Source organism: Chiloscyllium plagiosum, unplaced genomic scaffold (genome assembly GCF_037043375.1).
Source record: "Chiloscyllium plagiosum isolate Xiang-an unplaced genomic scaffold, Cpla_swu_hap1 HiC_scaffold_6, whole genome shotgun sequence".
NCBI lineage: Eukaryota > Metazoa > Chordata > Chondrichthyes > Orectolobiformes > Hemiscylliidae > Chiloscyllium > Chiloscyllium plagiosum.
This window is the reverse complement of record NW_028270144.1, coordinates 31,073,886-31,100,643: the sequence shown is the minus strand read 5'-3', so window position 1 is coordinate 31,100,643 and position 26,758 is coordinate 31,073,886. Positions and strand designations below refer to the sequence as shown.

Below are 26,758 nucleotides of genomic sequence, written 5' to 3'. Positions count from 1 at the left end.
AACTTGCGCTGAGGCTCACTGGAACACTGCAACAGACCCAAATCAGAAATATTGGCATGGTAACATGGTGGTCCATTGAAGTGTCAGGCAAACGGAAGCTCACGGTCATTTGTTTTAAACAGAATGAAGTTTTTAATTAAAGCAATCATCTAATCTGGAGTTCATCTCCCCAAAGTAGAGGAGACAACATTGTGAGCAGTGAAAACAGAAGATGAGATTGAATGAAGCGCAGGTAAATTGTTGCTTCACCTGGAAGGTGTGTCTAGGGCTTTTGATAGTGCGAAGGGAGGAAGTAAAGCATCAGGTGTTCCAACTTCTGCGATTGCGTGGGAAGATGTTATGGAATTGTGGGAAGGGAGGACTGGACCAGGATGTCCCGGAGGGAGCAGTCCCTGCAAAATGCTGGCAGGAGAAGAGAGGAGAATGTGTCTCTGGTGGTGGCATCCCACTGGAGGTAATGGAAATGGTGGCTTATGTTCCTTTGGATAGACTGTGAGGACAGGGAGACACTATCGTTGCTATGGGAGGGAGGGAGGAAAGGGGATGGGTAGAAGTGCGGGAAATAAGTTGGACACGGCCGAAGGCCCTGTCAACCACTGGGAGGAATTGTTGGTTGAGAAAAAAGGTGGACATTATCACGATAGACGCAACAGAGATAGAAAAACTGGGAGAATGAAATGGAGTCCTCACAGGAAGCAGGAAGAGAGAATGTATAGTCTCGGTAACTCTGGGAGTTGCTGTGTTTGTACTGGGTATCAGTCACCCTATCCCCAAAAATAGAAACAGAGATGTTGAGAAAGGGAAGGGAGTTTTTTGTTTAGAAGTCCTTTTCTGCTTGCTATTGGCTAGCCTATCTTTTATCCATGCCAATTTGCTGCCTACTACATGAAGTTATTTACAAATTTGTTCTTGAGGCAGGGGCATGGCTGACTAAGCCAGGATTTATCGCCCATCTCTAATTGCCCAGAGAACAGTTAAGCACCAATCATAATGTATCTGGGTTTACATTTAACATTAACATTGTCAGTAAAAGTTTTTTCAAATATGTAAAGAGACAACAGTGAACTTTGGGCCCTTTGAGAATGAGGCTAGGGAAATAACAATGGGGAGCGAGGAAATGGCAGAGGGGTTGATCAAATGGTTTGTATCAGTCTTCACATTAGGGGATACTTATAGCAATCCAAAATATATTAAATAATGAAAGTGCCAAAGGTGGGGCATCAGCGAGGGGGGTGGTAAGGAAATAACCATCATAAGTACTGGGTAAACAAATGGGGCTGATGACCAATAAGCCTCCTGGACCTGATGTGTTGCATTCGAGTATGTGAAAGAAAGTAACTACCGAGATTGTTAATGCATTGGTAATAATCTTCCAAGAATTCTTGATTTCTGGCATAGGATTGCAAAACTGCCCATGTAACACCCTTATTTAAAAGACAGACAAAAACAGATAACTATAGGAAGTTAGCATGTGTATTTGGGAAAATTTTAGAGTCTATTATAAAGAATAAAATAGCAGAGCATTTAGAAGTGCAAATAAAACCAACCAGACTCAACATGGCTTCATGAAGTGAAAATCAAGCATGACAAATGTATTACGGTTCTTTGAGGAGGTAACCAGGAGGTAGATAAAGGAAAAGCAATGAAAGTAAAATATTTTGCATTTCCAAAAAGCATTCGATAATATACCATGGATAACGCTACTTGGTAAGAGCCCAAAGTAAACCGAATCCACAGAGGATAGTGGCATGGGCCTCCTGCGGTTAACACAAAAATGTAGATAGCACAATAATAGGGACACCCATCTATTACAAAAGTCTGCACAACCTTTCACTGTAGAAAAACAAATTGGAGCCAACTTTGCGAGTATGTGGGTCTGTGAGTAGCAAATCTCTATATAATTAGAAGTAAGGATAATAGAAAAGAGCAGTGGAGATTTGGAATAAAGGGGACGTTTTCTGGATAGCAAACTATGACAAGTTGAGTGCCACGGGGAACAGTACTGAGACCACAATTATTTAGAATATATATTACTAATTTGGATGAAGAAACTGAATGTACTATGATGTGGAGGAGATGGTGTTGGACTGGAGTAGACAAAGTTAAAAATCATACAACACCAGGTTATAGTCCAACAGGTTTAATTTGGAAGCACTAGCTTTCAGAGCACTGCTCCTTCTTCCATCTGAAGCAGGAGCAGTGCTTCAAAAGCTAGTGCTTCCAAATAAACCTGTTCGACTATAACTTGGTGTTGTGATTTTTAACTGAATGTTAAAATCACCATATTTGCAGATGACACAAGATAGGTACAGTAGGCAAGTAGTGAGGATACAGAAAAATATTGAGAGGTTAACTGAATGGGCAAAAAATTTCCAGATGGAATATAATGTGAGAAAACATGAGGTTATGAACTTACGCAGGAAGAACTGAACAGCTGAGTGTTATTTTAAAGGGAAAAACTGCAGAAAGCTGGAGCACAAAGGGATTTGAGGGTCCTACCACACGAATCACAAAATGCTAAAATTCAAGTTTAACAGGTTATAGAGATGACAAATGGTACATTGGCCTTTATTTCAAGGGGAATCAAGTAGAAAAACTGGGAAGTCCTGCTAAAACTAAGGCACTGGACTGATCACAGCTGGAATAGTGTGAACACTTCTGGTTTCCTTATCCAAATACAGATAACCAAGTTTTGGAGGCAGTCCAGAGAATGTTTACTAGGTTAATCTTGTGAACAGAGCATACAAGGGCAGATTGAGTAGGTTGGAATTTTACTCATTGCAGTTTCATATTATGAAACATTATCAAAACAAATAAGATTCTTAGGGAGCTTGATGGGGGGAGCATGTTTCATCTTGTGAGAGAGTTTAGGACCAGAGAACAGAATCTGAGAGTGAAGAGTCACCCATTTAAGACAGGGACAAGGATGATTTTGTTTTAATCTGAGTGTAATGGCTCTGAATTCTTTACTGTAGAGGGCTGTCAAAGCTGGGTCAATAAGAATATCAAGGCTGAGAAAGACATTTTCTAATCAGGAAGGGAATGGAGAAAAGGCGAGAAAGTGAAGTTGGTGCAATGCTCAGTGGCTCGTACTGCTACCTTGCAGTTCAATTTCACCCTTGAGTAACTGTCTGTGTGGGTTTCCCCAGTTTCCTCCTATAATCCAAAGATGTGCAGGTCAGGTGAATTGACCATGCTAAATTTCCCATTGTGTTAGGTGCATTAGTCAAGGCTAAACACCGGGTATGGGAGTTGGTCTGGTTGGGTTACTCTTTGGAGGGTTGGTGTGGACTTGTTGCCAAAGGGCCTGTTTCCATATTGTAGGGAATCTAATCACGTCATAATGTACAGGCTAGGTGGATTAGCCATGGTTAATGGGTGGGGGTTACAAGGATGGGGTGGATATGGGTGGAATACTCTTCAGAGGGTCGGTGTGGACTCTGTTGGAAGCTGCTTGACCTGCTGTGCATTTCCAGCACCACACTCTAAGGCCCATTGAGTCCAATGGCCTGCTTCCACGGGATTCTATGGTTTTCAGAGCAGCTAAGGTATCAGAACACACTCGATGGATCGAATGGCCGACTTCTGTTTCTACGTAGTAAACTTCCTGCTTCTAAATAAGCCTGTTGGACAATACCCTGTTGTTGGGTGATTTTTAATTTTCCCCATCCCAGTCCATCACCGGCACCTCCATATCTCAGCAATATGATCTTCCTTCTACAGTCTTTCCTGCTTTATGGCTGCTGGTGGGATGTTACTCGCATCCTCCATCAAGAAGACTTTCTCCATATTATTTTTTAATCCACTAGAGGGCTCGCAAACTCCACGGTGAAGAGAAAACTTTTTCGAGGAAGATGGAATTGGGAGATATTAAAGATCCATCCACTGTTTGTAATTTAACATAAACGAATGGATAAATAAAGAGGAAAGCTTGTTTTTCTCTTTCGCAAGTCTCTGGTTTAGGTTCAGTTTGACAGCGGTGGTATTGACAGTAAAGCAAACCACAGCAGGAAGGGGCAATTTGTTTTTGCGTGTGCAAGTAACAACGAGAAAGTGCTGGAGAAAGTCGGCGCATCCGGCCGCTTCTGTGAAGAGAGAAGGGGGAAACAGCGATCGTTTGCAGTCCGATATGACTTCTTTAAATCTGGCAAGTTAGTGACCTGCACACGGTCAAAGCTGGATGGAAGTTGTGATAGTGCATCGCTAAGCTTCTAGCGAACGCTATATGCAAGAGGAGCGTCGCTTCGAAAGCTAGTGTGCTTCCAATTAAACCTGTTGGACTATAGCCTGGTGTTGTGTGATTTTTAACTGCGTACCCCAGTCCAACACCGGCATCTCCAAATCACATATGCAAGAGGATCGGGTGACAATTTTTCCTTCTGAAATCTGGGCGAAGCTGCGCTCGATCCAGCCGCAATGATATGTACGCAGTGCCGACTTGCAACGTCCTCTGAAGCAGGGTATGTACGCTCGCGTGTTTAAAAAAATCAGGATGTTGAAATAATAAACATCGTGATCAACTTTACCGAACTGTTTGGAGGATTGTTCACCACCATACGCTTTTGCAAACCTCATGTGTGCATAATATGTGTGTGTGTGTGTGTGTTTTGTAAAACGTCTGCTATCGATGTCTGCTACCTAGTATCTCAGACTGGGTAGGGGGGAGTGGGGCGGGGTAGGGAAGGCAGTGACCAGAGTTATGCTGGAGTACAGTGAACATGACACATGCAGCGCAGCCCCTGTGACCGGGGCGGGGCGTTGCTGTCGGTCCAAGGAGTTGCTTTGAAAAGCGGCAAAGGAGAAACAACAGAAAGCCGGAGAAGTTTCCCAACGTGACTTCCTAGTTTGATGCAGCGCCTACATTTCTGTATTTTTTTTGTCGGGGAGGGGGGTGGTGGAGGAGGAAGAGTCAACCCTCTTCTTGCAACTTGTTGATTTGCTGAGATCCAACGTCACACACCCAGCCCGACTCAACAAAAAAAACCCTCTTCCTCCCGCATCTTTACATAAAGCAGCAGTGCACCGGCAGCAGACAGTGTGTGTGGAGTAGGTAGGGAGGGAGGAGGGAGGGGACTATAGGAGCCAACCTCGCTCTCTTCAGTCTCTGCCTCTCCGCTTGGAAATGGCTCTAGCGGACAGCCTGTGCGAACTCGCGGACGGAGAGTCTCCTTTCCCGGCCGTGGTGGAGCTGAACGTGGGCGGGCAGGTCTATGTGACCCGCCACCGCACTTTGGTGGCGGTGCCGGACTCCCTGCTCTGGGACATGTTTAGCCGCAGCTCCCCGCAGGAGTTGCCCAAGGACAGCAAGGGTCGCTTCTTCCTGGACCGGGACGGCTTCTTGTTCCGCTACGTCCTGGATTACATGCGGGACCTGAGGCTGGTGCTGCCCGACTACTTCCCGGAGAGGAGCCGGCTGCTGCGGGAGGCGGAGTACTTCCAGCTCCGGGAGCTGGTCCGCCTGCTCAGCCAGCAGCTGGAGCAGCCCACGCCGCCCAGCGAGGACAGCTGGCCGGACGGAGGGAGCAAGGGTCCGCCCTGCAGCGCCAAGCCCCGCCTGGCCGCCTCCTCCAGCTCGGTCACGGTGCCCGCCAGCCCGGCCAGCTCGTCCTCGGACAGCTGCCCCCCGGCCCGGAGGTCCGGCTACATCACCGTGGGTTACCGGGGGTCGTACACCATCGGCCGGGACTGCCAGGCGGACGCCAAGTTCCGGAGGGTGGCCAGGATTACCGTGTGCGGCAAGACCTCCTTGGCCAAAGAGGTCTTCGGCGAGACCCTGAACGAGAGCAGGGACCCCGACCGTCCCCCCGAGAGGTACACGTCCCGTTACTACCTCAAGTTCAACTTCCTGGAGCAGGCGTTTGACTTGTTGGCGGAGGCTGGTTTCCACATGCTGGCGTGCAGCTCCACCGGAACCTGTGCCTATGCCAGCGACCAGGGAGAGGACAAGATCTGGACCAGTTACACCGAGTACGTCTTCTGCAGGGGGTGAATCCACCGGGACCGCGAAAAAAGATCGACCCCCTTCCCTCACAAATGAACCTCTCTCTTCAGTGCCATGGTGCCTGTCCTGCCAAAGGAACTGGGGGGAGAATTATGTGACTAGCCACCACGTCGGAACAGACCTTTACCTTAACCTTTCCCTTTTGTGTGAGTACTGTAGGACAGTGTAGTGAGACCATCAGCGGTGTGGTTAAGACTTTCAGCAGGTATTGCCAACCGACGATCCTGACACATCCCAACAGTGTGACAGCTGGGGGGGAAAAAAGCGTTGCTGCTGGAAGCTGTGATTGAAATAGCGTCCTTTTAGCGACTGCGATTAGAAGCAACCCATTAGCACAGAGCGATAACATTTAGGTAATTTTATTCCACTGGTATGGAGGTGCACAGCAAGAATAAATGTTCCGTACTCAGCAGTCTCCCTTGTTTAATTTATTACAGGGTGGGTTCTGTAGTCACTAACTTCTCCCACCAAGTCTCTCGGGATGGTCGCTTTTCGGGTATAGTTATTCAGGGGAGAGAGGCAGTCTCCGGAGATGCCCATGATCAGCGTGGTAAATACTATAGGCATCTGTTTGCATAGTATTCTGTTTGCACCCCAACTCTAGTACAAAAAACTGATGACATAAAGTTTTAAAAAAGAGAATCTTTCGATTGTAAATTGTAAGCACATTGTTTATAAACACGCAAAAGGTAATCTTGCCATGTTGTGTTTAGCGTGGACTAGTTTATAGTGCCTGAACTAGCTGCAACCTCTCAAATGTTGTCTGCCATTTTGGAAATAACATTAGCAAAAATTAAACCTTAAACACTATAAGCAGAGATTCTCAACGTTGGTAATTTTTTTTAGATAGTCCTGTTTCTTTTTCCTTTAAACACATTTTCCTTTTTTTTTGCTGCAAATTATTGTAGAACTGAAGTTATTTTGTGTCGAAGTGCAAAAAGTTTCCATCCATAGAGCAGGAAGTTTCCCTTCCTCACTTAATGCTTTCTGTAGATGAAAGATATCACAAGACAGCTGAAAAGCTTGCATTACAAATTATATTATTCTATCAGCTATAGGTTCTACTGAATACAGCTAAGTAAATCATCCCCATCCTCTTTAGTATTTAGAATTGTAACTAAAGTCCAATAATGCACATGTTTGATGTTTGGAACTTACTTTTTTAACTTGTAAAATAAACAGCAAAATATTCTGTAGTGTATCAAACTAAAGACCAGAGAAAAATATACTGCCCAGGCCTTGAAATGTTAACAAAGGACTGGTAATAAGTGGAACAAGAAGTTTCATACAATAAATGGATGACAGTAGATGGTTAGGGACCAGAAGAGGTCAAGAGGCATGTAAATTGGAAGGATTTCAGAAATTAGCAAGAGAATTCTGAATTCTTGTAGAAATTACAGTTACTTAGAAATCAGCAACATTTGCAATAAACATTGGTTTTGGATCAGTCACAGGATTATCTTTGATGGTCAGCTTTTTTTGCCAATGTTCTTCTGTCCATTGGCTACTGATGTATTGACACTTTACAGGGCTCTGATTCAATAGCTTTAGCCAAGTGACCATTGCTCATCAGCAAAGCTTGGTGGTGACTGTTAACAGCTAAGTGTTGTGTGTGGAGAGGGCCAAGGTGCATTTCTCAGTAGAGTTAGAGTGACCAACTCAGAAGCAACCATGGATTAAGTTTAAGACTTTACTTGTTGTAACTCATCTAATCAGTGGATAATCTCAAAATCTGCAATCATAATCAATAATCCTTATCATTAAATTTGATATCACTTCTAGCAAATCCATTTACCCAATATTTTATGATTAACAGCTGAAATGTCCACACCAGCTTTCCAAATCATGAAAACCTGTGAGATTTACATCTGTTTTTGTGGTAAATCTCTGTAGTAGTGCTAATTTATTTTTTCCACTTAATATTTGTAAACATATTACTCAATGACAAGAAGGAATACCATGAACTCGGAGGCTGGCTTCAATCTTGCAGTCAAATACATTTAGCTTCCATTCAAGAATAATGTACTGAAATGTACCTAATTATGAATTTTTGAAGTATGATTTTCCAAATGGATCATTATTAACTACTAATTAGTAACATTTTAAAATATAAAAATCTATTTTCACACCAAGGATGGAAATCCAATGTCTTATTAAAACAGATTCTGTTGGAGTGCTACAATATAAATTCATTTGCCAGCTTCATTTCTGACATTGTTCCTTATCTTAGTTGAGTTGCGTTGAAGGCATCAAATGGAGGTCCACAAAGAGGGAAGGATGAATAAGTATTCTCAGGCATCACCCAAATAACTGCTGACACAATGGCATTGATAGAGTTATACAATCTAGGTCATTTGCTTTTCACAGGTTATTGTGCAAGGATTACAGGCCAAAGAGGAAGGGTGAAATGGAAATGAACACATTAATAAAGTTTCACAATTTGCACACAATCTGCAATCATTATAGGCAAATAATGTAACAGTGGTAAATTCAATGTAAATTACAAGCTGCATACAGTTAAGAACAGGTTTAAAATTGAAAGGTATAAAAATATACTTTGGCAATTGTATCTTCAAAGTAATCTGAAATTGTTGAATTTGTAGCATCTTAACAGACGTATTTTCCACTGTCATTGTTGATCAGTAACTTGTGAATAATAGAATGGGAATCCAGTGGTACTATACCTTTGAAACAGCCGTTGTAAATGTCTTGTCTCATTCCCACAGATACTGTGGAAGTGGAGAGAAAGATCATTTCATTTACAAAGCAGACGGAGTGTCAGGCTAGGTGAATTGTGGGATCAGCTGTTAAATGCTTATTTGCAGACATATTTGTTTTTGTTTAATAATATGTTTAACAATGTGAGAAAATATAAATCAATTTCAAGTATCCTGTCATGCGGATAGGAACGACATTCGTTAATCAAAGGTTGTGCTAAAGCAGGAACATTTTGATTTTATTCTGGGCTGTGACTGTCAGCCAGGAGGAACCATGTGGGTTGGCAGAAATTTCAATGTAATGGAGAACTTTGTCTTAATCTGAGACAATCCAGTGCTATGCTCACAAGAGAAACTGATAATTGTTGGTCAAACAACAGTTCACATTTATTTTGATGATGTGACAAAGGCTGAACTTTGAATTGGTGTTTGCAGGAACAGAAACACTGAAAGAAAGCCATACTGTTTGAGAAACTACAAAGCACAATGTATCTGCTAGATCATTACAATTTAATAATTAAACTGTTACGTAAATTAAACACCTCTGATGTCTCTTCTGTTTCAGTTCAATTTTACTTAATGATAGGAGCAAATTACTTAATGATATCTCAGCCATGTGGCAAAGTACTACACAGGCGTTTGCTGTGGGAACTCTGTAGTTCCTTATATAGCTAAATAGTTGGTTGGCAGAAATATTTTCAAGCTTTCCCAGTGAAATGAATCCTTTCATTGTGTGCCAAATACCTCACAATGCCTAAACTGAGTTCCTAACAAGTCTAATGTTTGCTGGCTGAAAGAAACGCTTTACAATCTGCAAAGATGGAATTTGTATTTTGTTCAGAAAAATTAAAACGAAGTCAAGAAACACAGGAGTGTCCTTTTGTCACAAAACATGGAAATTTATATTGTCTTGAACTGTTTCCTAAGATTAATGTACTATTAATAAGCTGAACAAGTGCATACCCTTAAAGATGGCAATCAAGTAGTTTCGTTAACTGATCGAATTGGAAAGGGAAGATAAACACAGCATAGCACTTCAAAGATCAGGATCAGGGAACGTAAAATGAATGAGAATAAAAACAGGTGTAATTTTTGTTTATGAAATGATTAATTGTTGGAATAATCAAGCAAAGTAAATACAGGGAATCCTGGTTCACTCCATCAGCGTTTCAGACTTTTCACTCTTGATCAGAGCAGGAAAACTAAAGTGCCGCTTCTTCCCCTTATCAATGATCACGACCATACTTCTTTGCGATAAAGAATTAGGGCCAGGTTACATTAGTACAGGCAGGAAGTGTACTGCAGTAATTGCTCGTTCGGTCTTCCAAATGCGTAAAACGGCACGCTAAACGAAAGCCACTTTCCCACAAGAGTACTTAGAGTGGGTTATGTTCCTGGCCTGAAATTTTCATTTGAGCAAACCTAGTCATTTCCTTGAACCTAAGTGTACGTCAGCCTCTCTTAGTGACTCATGCTGACCAAGTTGTTACTATTTCTCAATAGTTTACGGTGCTGTATTAACCTACTCGCCGCTTTCTGTCTCGATGCCCAGAATCTCTGCTTTGCTGTTTAACGCCTCCGGCTCCACCTCTGAGCCCTCTTCCTCCTTTCCCCGCTGCCCCACCTTGCTCCAAGCCGCTCGCTGTCCCCTTCCTCAACTCGCTGCTTGCAACTTCCTTCTGCAGCTTCCTTTTTCTTGCTGCTCCTTTTGAATCTTCGGTGTGAGAGAGTGAGTAGAAGGGAGCAGGCGTGGCAAATCGAGAGAGAAGTGTAGACCAGAAAGGGTGGTTGTGGGTCAGCGAGCGGAGGCGCGACCTAAGTGCTGCAGAGACAAGATCGGTAGCCGTAATAGAGTGACTGTGGTGGCAGTGCTACTGAAGAATGTTTTGATTAGAGCATTCTTGTACATTGACCAAAAAGCGCATCACTGTAACCATACTTCAAGATTCCTTGCGCTTTTCAAAGTTGCTGCACCTTTTGAAATGTTTGATTACCCCCCCCCCCCCCCCATTTGTTTTAAAACGCAGTGAGATAACGCAGAAATGTTAAACTAGTTAACTTGCATTTCCTTAACGCTTCAAAGCTATTTTGGCAAAAAATGCTATTAAAGCAGAAACGTAAAACTAGTTAACTTGCATTGCATAAACCCTCCAAAGCTATTTTGGTGGATATTTTTAAGTTTCAGTTCTGTAACAGGAAATATTGCATAATTTTGTTGAAGTTGGTCAATGCTAAGGAAGCACTAAATGTGAAAAGTCAATTCTTCTATTAGCAAGTCAGACTCGTCCAAAACCACCTATATCCCAAAAGATTAACCAAGAATATTATGAATGAAATTACATCATTTCATAATTTAGTAAAAAGTAGATTTTAATACCTTTTGTAGATTGTATTGTTTGTCTTTTCCAAGTGACATCTATTTGCAATCAGTCTCAAGGAATTTTGAGAGTAGGGATGCTAGATTAAAATGAGACTACTGTGATCCCATGATAGAGTTGTGCTCATACTTTTCATGCAAGTGCATTCCCAGAATGATCTCAATCTCTTTGTGCACCTTCTTTGCAGCTTTGCAGATTGTAATCTTTGTTCTGTTCCTACACACTTTCTTATATGATTTGCCTGTGCTGCATGCAAAACAAAACTTTTCACTGTACTTGGGTACATGTGACAGTAATAAATCAAATCAAATCAAATCAAAACCAAAATCAAAGAAAAAAACCTTTTGGTTCAATTGGTTCAATTCATTCTGTGTGCTTCAAAATGGAAGTCCAGAACAACCAGTATATTCAATTCCAAGTATTACTATTTTACTTTTCCATTTTTTTCCCCACTGGGTTTCTATTTGATTCCTAAAGAATGCCACATTCATCCAACTGTGGTGAGCAAAAGAGAAAAGAAAATGTTGACCTTTCCAATTTGGAAGATTAAATGTTATAACTGGGGAATTAAGGTGTTAGCAGATGATCAATGGGATAGATACTGTTTTTGGTATGAAATAACTACAAAGCCAGCAAAGATTACCAAACAGAGCAGGCAATTATACCTCAGTGTACCATTCTGAGGTTTCCTAGTAGATGTTATTGTAGTGGTTCCTTTTTCAATCACATCATCTTTTTTGTAGACCTGCTAACAGGCCCTTACTATAGTGCACCCTGATCTCACCTGAGCTGTTGTACCACCAAAAGATGAAGCAGGAATGTAAAAGACTTGCTCTCTTGTACAATTATTGGGAATTTACATCATAGTTTGAAGTACCCGGCCATGGTGCTAAAAAAAATGACTTGAGTCCCAAATGTGCTCTTTGTCTTCTGGTTCTCCTTGTGCTTCAATTGGCTAAAGTGGGCAAGAGTTTGGCAGATGTGGAGAAATGTGAGGCATGTACTTAGGCAGGAAGAATACAGGAGCTGAAAGACTGCAGCAAGTTACAGAACAGAGGGATTTGGGACTCCGTGCCCATTAATCACAAAAAGTTTGCATCTGAGTTCAGCAGGTAATAGGGAAGGCAAATGGAATGTGGCCTTTTTTTGGGAACATAAGGCCATTCAGCCCCTCAAGTCTGTTCCACCATTGAATGAGATCATGGCTGATCAGTGGCCTAATTCCCTATACCTGCATTTGGCCCATATTCCTTAATGCCGCTGCTCAACAAAAAAATTAACCAGATTTAAAACTGACAACCTATCCAGAATCTACTGCCATTTGTGGAAGAGAGTTTCAAAAATCTACCACCCTTTGTATATAGAAGTGCTTCCTACATCTATCCTGAAAAGTCTGGCCTAATTCTCAGACTAAACTCCCTACTTCTAGAATACCCAACCAGTATAAATAGTTAATCTTTATCTCCCCTATCTTTTCCTGTCAATATCTTTAAGACATCAATCAGATCTTCTCTTAATCTTTGAAATTCTAGAAATATTAGGCCTAATTTGTATACCTTCAAAGGGAATGGAGTATAAAAATGGGGAGGCTTTGCTAAAACTATACAAAACTCTAATCAGACCATGGATTGAATATTGTGAACACTTTTGGACCCTTTATCAAAGGAAAAATACACAGGCATTGGAGGCAGTTCAGAGAATGTTGACTTGGTTGACGCTGGGTGTGGAGGGGAGAGAGGCTGAGTAGACTTGTATTCATTGGAATGTAGAAAAAAAGAGAGGCAATCTAATTGAAACAAGGTTCTTAGTTAACTTGACAGGCCAGATGTGGAAGGGTTATGCTCTTGTGGGATAGGCTAAGGTCAGAGGGCATAATCTCAGAGTGAGCTGCTGCACATGTGAGACAGAGATGAGAAGGAATTTAACCTGTCAGAGAGTATGCACTCTATAGAATTCTCTACTGCAGAAAGCTATAGAGGTTGGTACTTTAAGTATGTTCAAGGGGAGATAGACAGATTTTTAATCATTCAGGGATTCAAGGGTTATGGGGAAAAGGCAGGATAGTGAAGTTAAGGATTATTAGATCAGGCATGATCTCATTGAATGGTGGAGTAGACTCGTTGGATTGAAAGGCTGACTTAGCCATGGAGTCATAGAGATTTACAGCATGGAAACATACCCTTCGGTACAACTTGTCCATGCCAAACAGATATCCTAAATTAATTTAGTTCAATTTTCCAGCATTTGGCCCACGTACCTCCAAACCCCTCCTATTCATGTACCCATCCAAATGCCTTTCCAGTGTTATAATTGTACCAGCTACCACCATTTCCTCTGGCAGTTCATTCTACCCTCTGCATGGAAAAGTTGCCCTCGAGGTCCCTTTTAAATCTTTTCCCTCTCACCTTAAACTTATGCCCTGTAGCTTTGGACTCCCCTACCCTGGCAAAAAGGCCTTGACTATTTACTTATCCCTGCCCTCATGATTTTATAAACTTCTATACGGTCACCTCTCGGCTTCAGGAGCTTCAGAGAAAATAGGCACTTCAGAGAAAATAGCCACAGCTTATTGAACAGCTCCCTTTAACTTAAGGCCTCCAACCCTGGCAACATCCTTGTAAATCTTTTTTGAACTCTTTAAAGTCTAACATTTTTCTATAGCTGGGAGACCAGAATTGAACAAAGTATTCCAAAAGTTGCCTAACCAATGTACTGTACAATAGCAACATGACCTCCCAACTCCTGTACTCATTGTACTGACCAATAAATGTAAGTGTATCAAATGCCTTCTTCACTACCCTGTCTACCTGCGACTCCATTTTCAAGGAACTATGACCTGCACTCCTACTTCTATTCCTTTGTCTCATGGTCTTAGAGTCTTTTTTTTCCTCTTTTTTTTGGTTGGAGGAAAGTATAGGGGGGATGTCAGAGGTGGGTTCTTTACACAGAGAGTTGAGAGAGCATGGAATGCATTGCCAGCAGCAGTTGTGGAAACGAGGTCATTGGGGACATTTAAGAGACTGCTGGACATGCATATGGTGGTCTTAGAGTCTTATGGTGTCAGCCTCACAGATTAACATCTGTAGTCAATCAACAATTGCTTCAATTACTTTGATAGGTTATAAGTGGCACATCATAAGAGGATCTGCATTATAGGGGTAATGGCTGTTCTGAATGGAAACAGTTAACTGTTCAAGAACAAGCATGTGACAAGAAGGAAATCATTTGAAATTTCTCCAACCCATTGTGGCATGCCAACAAGTATTTTATTCTTAGGACAATAGTTTGTATTTTGTTTTGAAATTTGGTCAGTGAAGTGATTCAATTGTATGGGGCTCATAATAGTTACATAGTTATTTAGTTTTAATCAATAGGGAGTGAGAAAAGGGAGAGTAATCAAAACATTTTCTTCATATCCTAAATAAATTTCCAAAAGTAATCAATGTTTTCCTTATTATATTACACAAATTTGACTAATTCATATCTGCTTCATATCACCATCTGTAAGCAAGTGTTTTAGAGATTCTATCCTGTAAAAATTCATTCTTTCCATTTCAAAAGAGATTGTGCAGGATGGTAATAAAAATGCATTTATTCCTGAGTTACATCTTTATTTGTATTGTGTGATATTACATATAGTAAATGGGAGAGATTTCAAATGGGATCTAAAAACTCAAAATTAAACAGTTACGAGGATCTGTTGGCCATACAGATATTTATATGGAAATTTAAACTGGAAGCTTGGAAGACATTGTTGCAAAGAATGAAACATGATTTTTTTTGTGAAAAATTCAAAATTATTTTGAAAGAAAATAGAACCCTGTGATTTCTTAATGGTTACACAAAGCCATACCTTTTTTTAAAGAGGCCAGATTTTGACACTTTTGGGAGACATGATGGTACAAGGTATCTTGAAAAAAATGACCATCCAGTAACCCCTTGTGGTTTGATTTAAGTAACAGTTACACAGATATGAAAGAGCAGTTGGGATGCAAACCTTCAGAAAAACTTCAATAAGCAAAATCTCTCTCTCTCTCCTTCAAAGACTTTGCAAAAAAAAGATTCCTGATGAAGGGTTCCAGCCTGAAACATTGTTTTTTCTGCTCTTCAGATGCTGCCTGACCTGCTGTGCTTATCCAGCAACACACTCTCAAAAAAAATGTTAACTCAATCCAAAATCCATGATTCCACTGACTAGAAAGGCTACACGTCTCTAGCTTCCACCATAAACATATTAAAATAGCCATCCCCTATGGACAAGCCCTACTCATACACAGAATCTGTTCAGATGAAGAGGAACATGATGGACACCTGAAGGTGCTCAAGGATGCCCTATTAATGCACAACTCATCGATCACCAGTTCCGATGTGCCACAGCGAGAAACTATAATGACATCCTCAGGAGACAGACACAGGTTGCAACCGATAGGGTACCCTTCATTGTCCAGTACTTCCCAGGAGCTGAAAAACTATACCATGTTCTTCACAGCCTGCAACACATTATTGATGAGAATGAGTACCTCGCCAAGACCTTCCCAATCTCTCCACTTCTTGCTTTTAAATAGCTGCCAAATCTTAAACGGGGCAAAAGTGAGGACTGCAGATGCTGAAGATTAGAGTCGAGAGTATGGTGCTGGAAAAGCACAGCAGGTTGGGCAGCATCCAAGGAGCAGGAGAATCGGCATTTCAGGCAAAAGCCCTTCATCAGGAATCAGGATACCACCATTATACGTGGGGACACCACCTACTGTGTATGTGGCAAGTACTCATGTGACTTGGTCAATGTTGTCTATCTCATCACTGTAGGCAAGGATGCCCCAAGGCATGGTACATTGGTGAGATCAAACAGAAGCTACAACAACAGATGAATGAACACCGCACAACAATCACCAGACAGAGGTGTTCCCTCCCAGTTGGGGAACACTTCAGCAGTCAGAGACATTTGGCCTCATTTCTTTGGTGACCATCCTCCAAGGCAGACTTTGGGATAGGCAACAATGCAAAGCAGAGGCCGATAGCCAAGTTCGGTACCCATGAGGATGGCCTCAACCAGAATCTTGGGTTCATGTCACACTACAGGTGACCTCACTACGTTATACACTATACACTCTCTCTCGCACACACTCTTACATACTTGCACACTCATGCAGACAATATCTCATATACACTGTCTCTCACACACACACACACGTACACCCCCATCACTCTCACTCACACACGTGCCCTCTCACAGGCTTATACCCCATCACACCCACACTCGCACTTTACCAAGCATGCAAACACACACTCTCTCACACACACACCCTCACATGCACACACGCACTCTCTCGCGCTCTCATGCACACGCAGACACATATAAGTCTATGGAGTGAATTTATATTTGCAGAATTATATTTGCAGATACATTCTATTTTGCTCAAAAAATACACAATCTGCAGGCAGTTAATACAGGCAGTCAATCCATGTAATACTTTATAAATTCCACTTTGGGAATAGAACCAGTCTGACTCAAGATTGGGATACAGACAGACTCTAACTTCACAACCTTAACGCATTGTCTCAGCTGAGATGTCAATTTTTTAAATATAAAACATTAAGTTCTCTCGAGAATGTGACTTAAAAGAAGTTCTGGGATTTATGTATTAATGAACTGAAACCTGCAACCCATTCTAAAAGATGAAAGACTTACGAACAAATCTGGGTTTGTTCAATATATCATTTCAGTTGCATGATACTATAATCTTTTACTGTAAATTCTGTGTCTTATGGTCCTGCTCCACATCTAGCTAATGAAGGAGCAGCGTTCCAAAAGCTAGTGCTTCCAAATAAACCTGTTGGACTATAACCTGGTGTTGTGTGATTTGTAACTTAGAAAGATCTGGACAATACTTGGGCTGCTAAGTGCCAAGTTTGTCATTTAGTGGTATTAATATTCATGAATCCTCCACTATTAACATCCTGGGACTACCATTGATCAGAAACTGAACTGGACCAGCCTGTAGTCTACTGTAGCTAAAAGGGTAGGTCAGTGGCTCAGATTTCTATGAAAGGTAATTGACATCCTGACTCTTCAAATTTTTAATACCTCCCAGAAAGTGTCAGTCAGGAGCGTGATAGATTACTCTCCACTTGCTTGGATGGTTTCAATTGAATAACTATGCAAAAAAACTGGAACTTCAACCATCCCACAGAGACAAATCCCAGAATCTATCTTTTTTTTTGGTTTCTTCTGCTAATTTATATCACATGGGATCTTAATGCCGACACGACACAAGGAGATAGATCTTAAACTGCTGTTTAAAAATAACTGTATTAACTTGCTTAACTTATTTTATAGACAAGGTTTCCCATGGGACACTGGTTAGCAAGGTTAGATCTCATGGAATACAGAGAGAACTAGCCATTGGGATACAGAACTGGCTCAAAGCTCGAAGACAGAAGGTGGTGGTGGAGGGTTGTTTTTCAGACTGGAGGCCTGTGACCAGTGGAGTGCCACAAGGATCAGTGCTGGGTCCTCTGCTTTTCATCATTTATATAAATGATTTGGATGTGAACATAAGACGTATCATTAGTAAGTTTTCAGATGACACCAAAATTGGAGGTGTAGTGGACAGCGAAAAAGGTTACCTCAGATTACAATGGGATCTTGATCAGATGGGCCAATGTGCTGAGGAGTGGCAGATGGAGTTAAGATAATTTGGATAAATGCAAGGTGCTCTTAGCAGGACTTACACACTTAATGGTAAGGTCCTAGGGAATGTCATTGAACAAAGAGACCTTGGAGTGCAGGTTTAGAGTTCCTTGAAAGTGGAGTGACAGGTAGATAGGATAGTGAAGAAGGTGGTTGGTATGCTTTCCTTTATCGGTCAGAGTATTGAGTACAGAAGTTGGGAGATCATGTTGTGCTGTACAGGACTTTGGTTAGGCCATTGTTGGAATATTGTGTGCAATTCTGGTCTCCTTCCTGTCGGAAGGATATTGTGAAACTTGAAAGGGTTCAGAAAAGATTTACAAGGATGTTGCCAGGTTTGGAGCTACAGGGAGAGGATGAATAGGCTGGGGATGTTTTCCCAGGAGCATCAGAGGCTGAGGGGTGACTTCATAGAGTTTTATAAAATCATGAGGGGCATGGATAGGATAAATAGACAAAGTCTTTTCCCTGGGGTGAGGGAGTCCAGAACTAGAGGGCAGAGGTTTAGGATGAGAGGGAAAAGATATAAAAGAGACCTAAGGGGCAACTTTTTTCACGCAGACGATGGTACGTGTATGGAATGAACTGCCAGAGGAAGTGGTGGAGGTTAGTACAATTGCAACATTTAAAAGGCATCTGGATGGGTATATGATTAGGAAGGTTTTGGAGGGATATGGGCCAGGTACTGGAAGGTGGGACTAGATTGGGTTGGGATATCTGGTGGGCATGGACCAAAGGGTCTGTTTCTGTTCTGTACATCTCTATGAATCTATGATTCTATTTGAATACTTATCAGTTTGTACAATCAAATACAAAATGAATAAGACCACTGCTTCCAGAAACTTCAAGCAATTATCTGGAAATAAAGGAAATTAATCACTTTCTGGATTGGGACACTCCATATATTGTAGGATGATTCCAGCCAAGTCAATACAAAGCATTAGTCAGCAAGATATCTTCCTCCTCCAGTTCCATAATGGCTTGACTTTATGCAAATAACTCTACAGTTACGTACTGCAAAGCACAATGGTTTCTACCTTGTCAACTGAGTATCTCAACTCAAAGCCGCAGTCACACTACTGAATATAGTGCTTTGTTTAAAATGCCTTTAACTATACAGCTTTCACTTCTGTTTGACCGTCTGTTTGTAATGTGTGAAAAATAGGCAGTTCCAGACTTACCTAAATACCTGCCTATGGGCTCAAAGTCTTTCAAATTCAAAAACTGCTGTGGTTTGCTTGTGAAGTGAACTAATTCACAGCTTTCATCTTCTACAGTTTCATCAACAATTCTTTCTTACCTTAAAAATGCATATTGTTTTATTATAATGGAGATATTTGATACTTCACAAAGAGAAAATTATTTTTTTCAGAACCAGTGGGGGCGTTTAACAGTAATGATAACGTTAGTATGCTATTAACAAAAAAACATTGTCATACTTCATTCAGCAAGGTGTAATTTTGTCAAGGTTTTTTTAAAAATAGTGAAACAATGTTAAGAATGGAAGTTCCCATCAATTTATACATTTGGTACTGATTGCAGCCTGGAGGGAAACCTTATTCGCACACCATCTGTAGAAGGATAAAACCATTGACAGCAACTTCTGGCTTTCCACACTATCCTGCACATGTGAAATTGCTGAAGTTTCTGTCAGTTTCAGTTGAGTAATGATAGTGAATGTTAACAGTTTCGCTGTCATAACCAACCAAGCAACCTGGTTGATATTTTACAATTATTTGGAAATGTGATGAGTGAATGAATCAGGAGCTCAGCAACTATTGTAACAGCTTGTGATTTGCTGACTAGATTTCACAGATTTAAAATCTGAATTTTGGCTAGGTTACAGGTTAATAAAACAAAGCTTTGGAATGAAGAAATATTTATAACAGCCTTGTCTTTGAACATTGAGGCTGTCATTAATCCAGTCGATCCATGTATGTTACAACATTATTGATTTGTGGAAAGTTTTCCAGTTACTGTAAAATAAAAATGAATCAAGCATATCTTTTATTTGCTTTAATTCTGATGTTGCAGACATGAGTTACATTGCTGATACAAATTGCTGCTTTCTCAATGTCTCTCAACTTTGACAATACAAATTAAATTGCTGGAAAATGGGTGGATTGGCAGTGAGTTTTGAAAAATGCACAAGACATCCAAAACTTTGATTTTCCTGTGCTAAAACTAAATTAAAGTTAAAGATATGACTTGCCTGTTGTGCAACGTAGGTCACAATTCTCTTTTGCTTTCAAAAGTTTATGAAAGTGGAAATGGCAACTACTCAACAAGCTCAGAAAGAAATAAAAACTGTCTTTGCTACTCTATTCTTTTCAATATCTTTTCAAGGTGAATTTATGATTTGATAGTTTGCTGTCTGAGATGTTTAGAAATCGACCAGACCAAGCTTTATTTTTTAACAAATTTTGCCAAACCAGCAAGTTCAAATGTGTTTCCAAGAATTCATTTCATTCTGTACAACTCACTCTTTCAAAGTCCCTGCAAATTTCTCCAGCTCTGCAGACCTTTGAAAATTCTATGTTCCTCCAACTCTGGCCTCTTCTCCCATTCCTTTGCTACAAATTGGTGGCTGTGGATGAAGTTATCTAGACCTTAATCTGTGGAATTCCCTCCACAAACCTCATTGTATCTCTTCCTTGAAAATGCTATCTCTTTGATCATGCCCTTGGTCATCCTTTCCCCTTTACTTTCCACCTCTCAAACTCAAATACTACTTCCTTCATTCCTCTTTTACCATGATTTAATGGTTGTTGTGATAATTGGGAAATCTAGAACCAGGGGTCACAGTTTTAAAGTACAAAGTAGGTTGTTTAGGACTGAGGTGAAGGAAATTGTCTTCACTCAATGGATAGTGAACCTGTAAACCTCTCTGCCACAGAAAAGTTTCTCTGTGGAGGCCAAGTCACTGATTATATTCTCAAACAAGATTAATAAATATTTAGATATAAAGGCATCAATGATTATGGGGAGAAAGAAGGAACATGGCATTGAGATAGTTGATCAACCATGATCATATTGAATGGCAGAACAAACTTGAAGAAAGTGGAACCATAGGTAGACAGAGTAGTGAAGAAGGTGTTTGGTATGCTTGCCTTTGTTCATCAGTGCATTGAGTATAGGAGTTGGAAGGTCATGTCATTTGCTGTACAGGACATTGGTTAGGACATTGGACACCTTTGGAATACTGCATTCAGTTCTGGGCTCCCTGCTATGGGAAGGATGTTGTGAAACTTTCAAGAGTTCAGAAAATATTTACAAGGCTGTCGCCAGAGTTGGACGGATTGAGCTACAGGGAGAAGTTGAATAGGCTAGGGCTGTTTTCCTTGGCATGGTGGAGGCGGAGGTGTGACTTTATAGAAGTTTATAAAATCATGAGGGACATGGATAGGGTGAACTTTCAAGATCTTTCGCCAGGGTAGGGGAGTCCAAAACTAGAGGGCATGTGTATAAGATGAGAGGGGAAAGATTTAAAAGGGACCTAATGAGCAGCTTTTTCACACAGAGGGTAGTCCGTGTATGTAATGAGTTGCCAGAGGAAGTGATGGAGGCTGGTGCAATTACAACATTTGAAAGGCATCCAGATGCGTATATGAATAGGAAGGGATTAGAGGGATATGGGCCAAGTGCTTGCAAATGGGACTAGATTAGGTTGGGATATCTGGTCGACATGGACAAGTTGGACCAAAGGTTCTGTTTCTGTGCTGTACATCTGTATGGCTGTATGGCTCTATAACTATATCAATCACCTTCTTGAAACCAGTCAATATTTTCTCAACCCTTTTCTGTGCTGACCCGACAACAAGCCACCTACTGGGAGGTCCTTCACTGGAGCAAGTCCCATCCACAGGAACTGTTGGCAAACCTGAGTGACTGACAGCCCAGACAGTCCCTGCAGGTCCATGAAGGTGAATCTGATGGATCTCTGAATGAGCCAATTTTGGGGAAGTTGGGCAGGATTCTTTTTACAGCACAGGAAAGATGGTGACTTTTTAAAATACATTGAGGCAGAAAAGAGAGTGTCACTATCTTCTTGGGGTAGTGGTCATGGTAAGCAATGGACACGCTCAACCCAAAGTAGTACCCCTTTCTTTCCTGGCTTTTAAAATTTCCGTTTAAGAAAGCAAAAATCCCACTCGTCTTTTTTTGTAAATCATGCCAAGTGCTTTATGACTTGGCTGGCAAAATATTAGAGTCAACTGTTTTTTGTAAACTCAATTGACCCTTCAGTATTTATTTATGTATGGTGGGCAGGTTACCAATTTTCTTGTCCAACTACCTTTTTGCATTATAGGGGTGAGCATGGGGATAGATGGGAATGTGAGTCAAGAGTGTGGTGCTGGAAAAGCCCAGCAGGTCAGGCAGCATCTGAGGAGCAGGAAAATTGATGTTTTGGGCATCAGGAAGGGCTTAAGAAGGGCTTATGCCCAAAACATTGATTGTCCTGCTCCTCGGATGCTGCCTGACCTGCTGTGCTTTTCCAAGGTTCTCGATTCTGATCTCCAGCATCTGCAGTCCTCACTTTCTCCTGGATCATATTAGCGCCAAAGGCAGAAGGTTTGATGGATCACATTCCAGCAGCCTGGATTCAGGACCTGCCTCCTTACCTCACCCTTGCTAAAGAGTGCAGGTTGCTGTTTGCACTTTCCTTTGGTCAGAAAACTCATGAACAATTACTTCAGCTTTTAATATCGAAGTCCGAATCTTTATTGTTCTTTTCATCGCATTTTTTAAAAATGAAAGAGTAACAGTGCAGTCTGTGAGCATTGTCCATATTAATTCGTAGTTTGTGGGCTTCATTATTTGGTCCAGCATTTATACCCTATCCCTAACTGCCCATGCCAAAGTGTGGTTCATCTTCATCAACTGCTGCAGTCCATTCAGTTTAGAAAGACTCACAATGCTGTTAGATAAGGAGTTTACAGGCTTTTGACCCAGTGACAATGAGGGAACACTGACATATTTCCCAGTCAGGATGGTGAGTGGCTTGGAGGGGAACTTGCAGATGGTGGTGCTCTCATGTATCTGCTGCATATATCGTAGTAGAGGAAAGTGGTCACAGTTCTTGGAAGGTGCTGTTTTAAACAAGTCCACACCAACCTTCCAAAGAGTACCCCATCCAAACCATTCCCCATTAACCTACATTTACCCCTGACCGATGCACCTAACCCACACATCCATGAACACTATGGGCAATTTAGCATGGTCAGTTCACCTAACCTGCACATGCTTTTGGATTGTGGGAGGAAACACACACAGATACTGGGAGAACGTGCAAACTCCACAAAGACATTCGCCCTAGGCTGTAATTGAACCTGGGTCCCTGGTGCTGTGAGGCAGCAGTGAGAACCACTGAGCCACCGTGCTGCCCTCACTATTGCTGGAATTGTGGTATAGCCTTTGTAGGATCCTGTGCTTTCAGCTGTTGCTTGATGGAGTGAGTTGAATTGGCTGAAGATTGGTATCTGTGATGCTGGGGACCTCTCTCTGCCAACTGGACACAGGTTTTCAGTGGCATTTTCCATTAATTTGAGTAGTGATCAAATTTAAACATTTATTTATCTTGCTGGTTCTCTGTGACTGCTATGATGGATGTAAGTGAATAACAGATCTTTAACTCTCTCATGCATTATAACGATGATTGCACTGTAAACATACTTCATTGACTTGTAAAGAACACTGCACATCTTGTTACTATGAAATACCAACTTTACATACATTTTTTTCACTACGTGAATCTCATATCATTCTGTCTGTGCATACTTAAAAATTTAAATGGTTTTATGAGATATAATTCTTTCGCTGTCTCTTGGATACATTTTTTGTTCTTTTCTAGATAGCCAATGTTATTATTGTCACCTTTTCTTAATGGGGAGAAACTTCAAATTCTTTCACTGTGGAAGGATCCGTGTGTCCTCAGGTATGACTTACAGAAAGCTAGTCAGTACAGCAGGTAATATGGAAGGCCAATGAAATTTCAGCATTGATTCCACAAGGAATAGAATATAACAGGAGGGATGTGTTGCTGAAATTGTACAATACATTAGTGAGACCGCACCTGGAGTATTGCATTTAATTTTGGTCCCCTTACCTGAGAAGGGAATTAACTTCTTCATAAGCAGTTCAGAAGATGTTCACTAGATTGATTCCAGAAATGAGGAGTTTGAGATGGGCGGGCACTAAATTGTTCGGATAATTGATTATTTAGTTAGTAGATTCAATGTCTCTCCTCTGGGGTGCGGAGTTTTCTGAAGTTTCCTGTTTCCTCTCTCGCCTGCCTTGCTCCCTCTCTCTGTCTCAGGGTTTGTTTCTGGGCAGAGACACACACTTGTGTGTAAAGGACCTGCAGTATTGCTGTAGCTCTGCCCCATCCCCCATTAGTTCAAAGGGATTGACACAGTGAGCACTTGCTAAGTGCGCTCCCTGTGCAAGAGACTAGGCAGCAACACGCCATGCGTGAGCCCTGCCCACCCCATCTGCCCCCCCACAGCCCCATCCAACCCCGCCCCCGTCCACTCTCCTCACCCACTGTCTGTCCCTGCCCTACACCCCCATCCGCCCCCAACCCCTTCCGGCCCGCCCTGTCGTGCCACCCCCGTCCACCCTCCAACCCTGTCCAAACCCACCGCCCCAAATCCATCCAAACCCGCACCCCATCCACCCCTGTCCCCCAACCCCATCCAACCCCACCCCCTCCCACCACTCCTGTCAGCATCCCCCCCACAACCCCTCTCCGGGGTAGCTGGACTGGACAACAGTAAGACTGCTGCTGCCTTTGGGGGGTGAATCTCAAAATAGTGCACGCACGTGCATACATATACACACACACACACACACACACGCATGCAGGTGCACACACAGCTTTTTACTGCAACTTTTTTGACAGGTTCCATTTTTGCCTTGTACAGGACAATGTGGGAGAGATTATCTGGGGAAGGGAAGGATTAGGGTTCACCCCTGTGTAGAACTCCAGGGAAAGTGTAGGGAGAGAGAGAGAGAGAGAGAGGGCGGGTGGTCAGCCATTTGGAGACAGTGCCTGGGCTTTCATCGATAACCAGAATTGTTCTTGGCAGCATTTCAGTAAGCATTGTAAACAAAAGACGCATTCAGTGTTGGAAACACCTCTTTGATTTAATGTTTCTACCGGGACCTTGGGATCTAATTCGGATAATCGATATTTGGATAATCGAGGTTCCGCTGTATATGATGCTAAAGGAGGTTGACAAAGTAGATGGAGAGAGGATATTTCCTCAATCGAGCATGAGAAATCATAGTTTTGGGTAGCAGATTTAGAGATAAGGAGAAATTACTTCTCTCAAAGGATCATGAATCTATGGAAATTACTACCCCAAACTGGGGTGGATGCTGGGAAATTGAATAAATTTAGGGAGGAGATAGGCAGTATTTTTATTAGTAACGGATTGAAGGATTATGGAGAGCAGGCAGGAAAATGGAATTGAAGCCAAGATGAGATCAGCCATGATTATATTATATGGCAGAGCAGGCTCAAGGGGCTGAATTGCCTACTCCTGCTCCTAGTTCCTATGTTCTCTACCCAGTGTATAATCCATGGTCTCCCACCAGGGCAAACGTTTCCATTTTTTCTCATCTCATCTCACCACGTACAGTACCCACCAATTTGTCCTTGTATTTGAAATCCTAACTTTATCATTTGAAGATGCGAAACCCAACTGATAAAGACAAATGGGCATTTATTGCTCATCACTAGTTGTCAGTTTGATACCGAGAACAGTTATGAGTTAGCCATATTGACACTGATCTAGAATCAAATATAGGCTGAAGCAGTCAATATCATCAGAACCTTCACAGGTGTTGTCAGACCTGTTGAGCTTTTCCTACAATTTGTATCATCAGAATTCCTTCTCTGAAGAAACCAATGAATGTTTTGAGGACAAATTAGTGGCGCAGGCCAAATTTATTGATGCCAGTATTTTGTTTTCCCCATATATTACTAGGCTGTATTCACTGGGGCATAGAGTAGAAAAGCAAGAAGGATATGTTGAATTTATGTCAGCCATTAGTTTGTTTTCAGTTGGAGTATTGCGTTAGGTTCTGGTTGCTGAATGTTTGGAAGGATTGCAGAAGATGTCTTTGAGCATTGTGCCAGAGATGAGAACCTTCAATTATGAAGATAGATTGAAGAAGTTGAGACTATTCTCCTTGTAAAAGAAGAGGCTGAGAGGAAATCAAATTGAAGCTTTCAAAATCATACCGTAAATAGCGAGAAAATGCTCCCTTAAGAATGAGAGGGCACAGATTTAAAATGACTTGTAAAAGAAGAACAAATATGTGGAAAAACGTATACATGCAGCAAGTGGTTAGAGTTTGGAATGGACTGCAGTGCGGTAGAGGCAGGTTCAATTGAAGTATTCAAAAGGGAATTAGATGGTTATCTGTAAAAGAGCAATGTACAGGGTTATGGGAAGAAGACAGGAGAATGATAATATGTATGGCGTTCATTTAGGAAACCGGTGAAGACATGATGGGCCAAATGGCCTTTGTTGTATAAGACATTTGGCCCGAAAATGTGCACTCTGAAGTCTCGTGTAGCCCTGCCCACTGAGATATAAATGACCATTTCTGGCAGGAGCCAGTCAGTTCAGTTCTAGTTGTCTGTTGTAGTTATTCTCTTCTGTTAGTCTTGTCGCTATTGTTAACAACCATGTACTTAAGATTTGTTTGACAGCTCTTTTAGAAGCTCTGTAACTGGGACTTGACCAGGTTCATGTAGAAAGGATGTTTCTTCTTGTAGGTGAGTCTAGAAGTAGAGATTATATTTTTAAAATGAGGGGTTTTCCTTTAAGACAGAGATGACCACATTTTTCTTCTCTCAGAGGGTTGAGAGCCTTTGAAATTCCATTCCACAAAAGGCAGTGGATGCAGAATCTTTAAGTATTTTTAAGGCAGATAGATTTCTGATTACCAGGCATTTGAA

The 26,758-nt window shown here is 41.6% G+C and overlaps 1 protein-coding gene and 1 long non-coding RNA gene across 2 annotated transcripts in view; both read left to right on the top strand.

Moving 5' to 3' along the window:
• Positions 1-3,557: 3,557 nt before the first annotated feature.
• Positions 3,558-26,758, top strand: part of LOC122550533 (uncharacterized) — a 210,877-nt gene continuing 187,676 nt past the window's right edge. Inside the window, exon 1 of the long non-coding RNA XR_015757407.1 lies at positions 3,558-4,460. This is a non-coding gene — a long non-coding RNA (uncharacterized LOC122550533). The remainder of the gene's footprint in view (positions 4,461-26,758) is intronic.
• Positions 4,833-6,413, top strand: LOC122550532 (BTB/POZ domain-containing protein KCTD12). The gene has a single exon (XM_043691405.2). It carries the CDS (start codon positions 5,123-5,125, stop codon positions 5,987-5,989), a length of 867 nt encoding a protein of 288 aa, XP_043547340.1. The 5' UTR covers positions 4,833-5,122; the 3' UTR covers positions 5,990-6,413.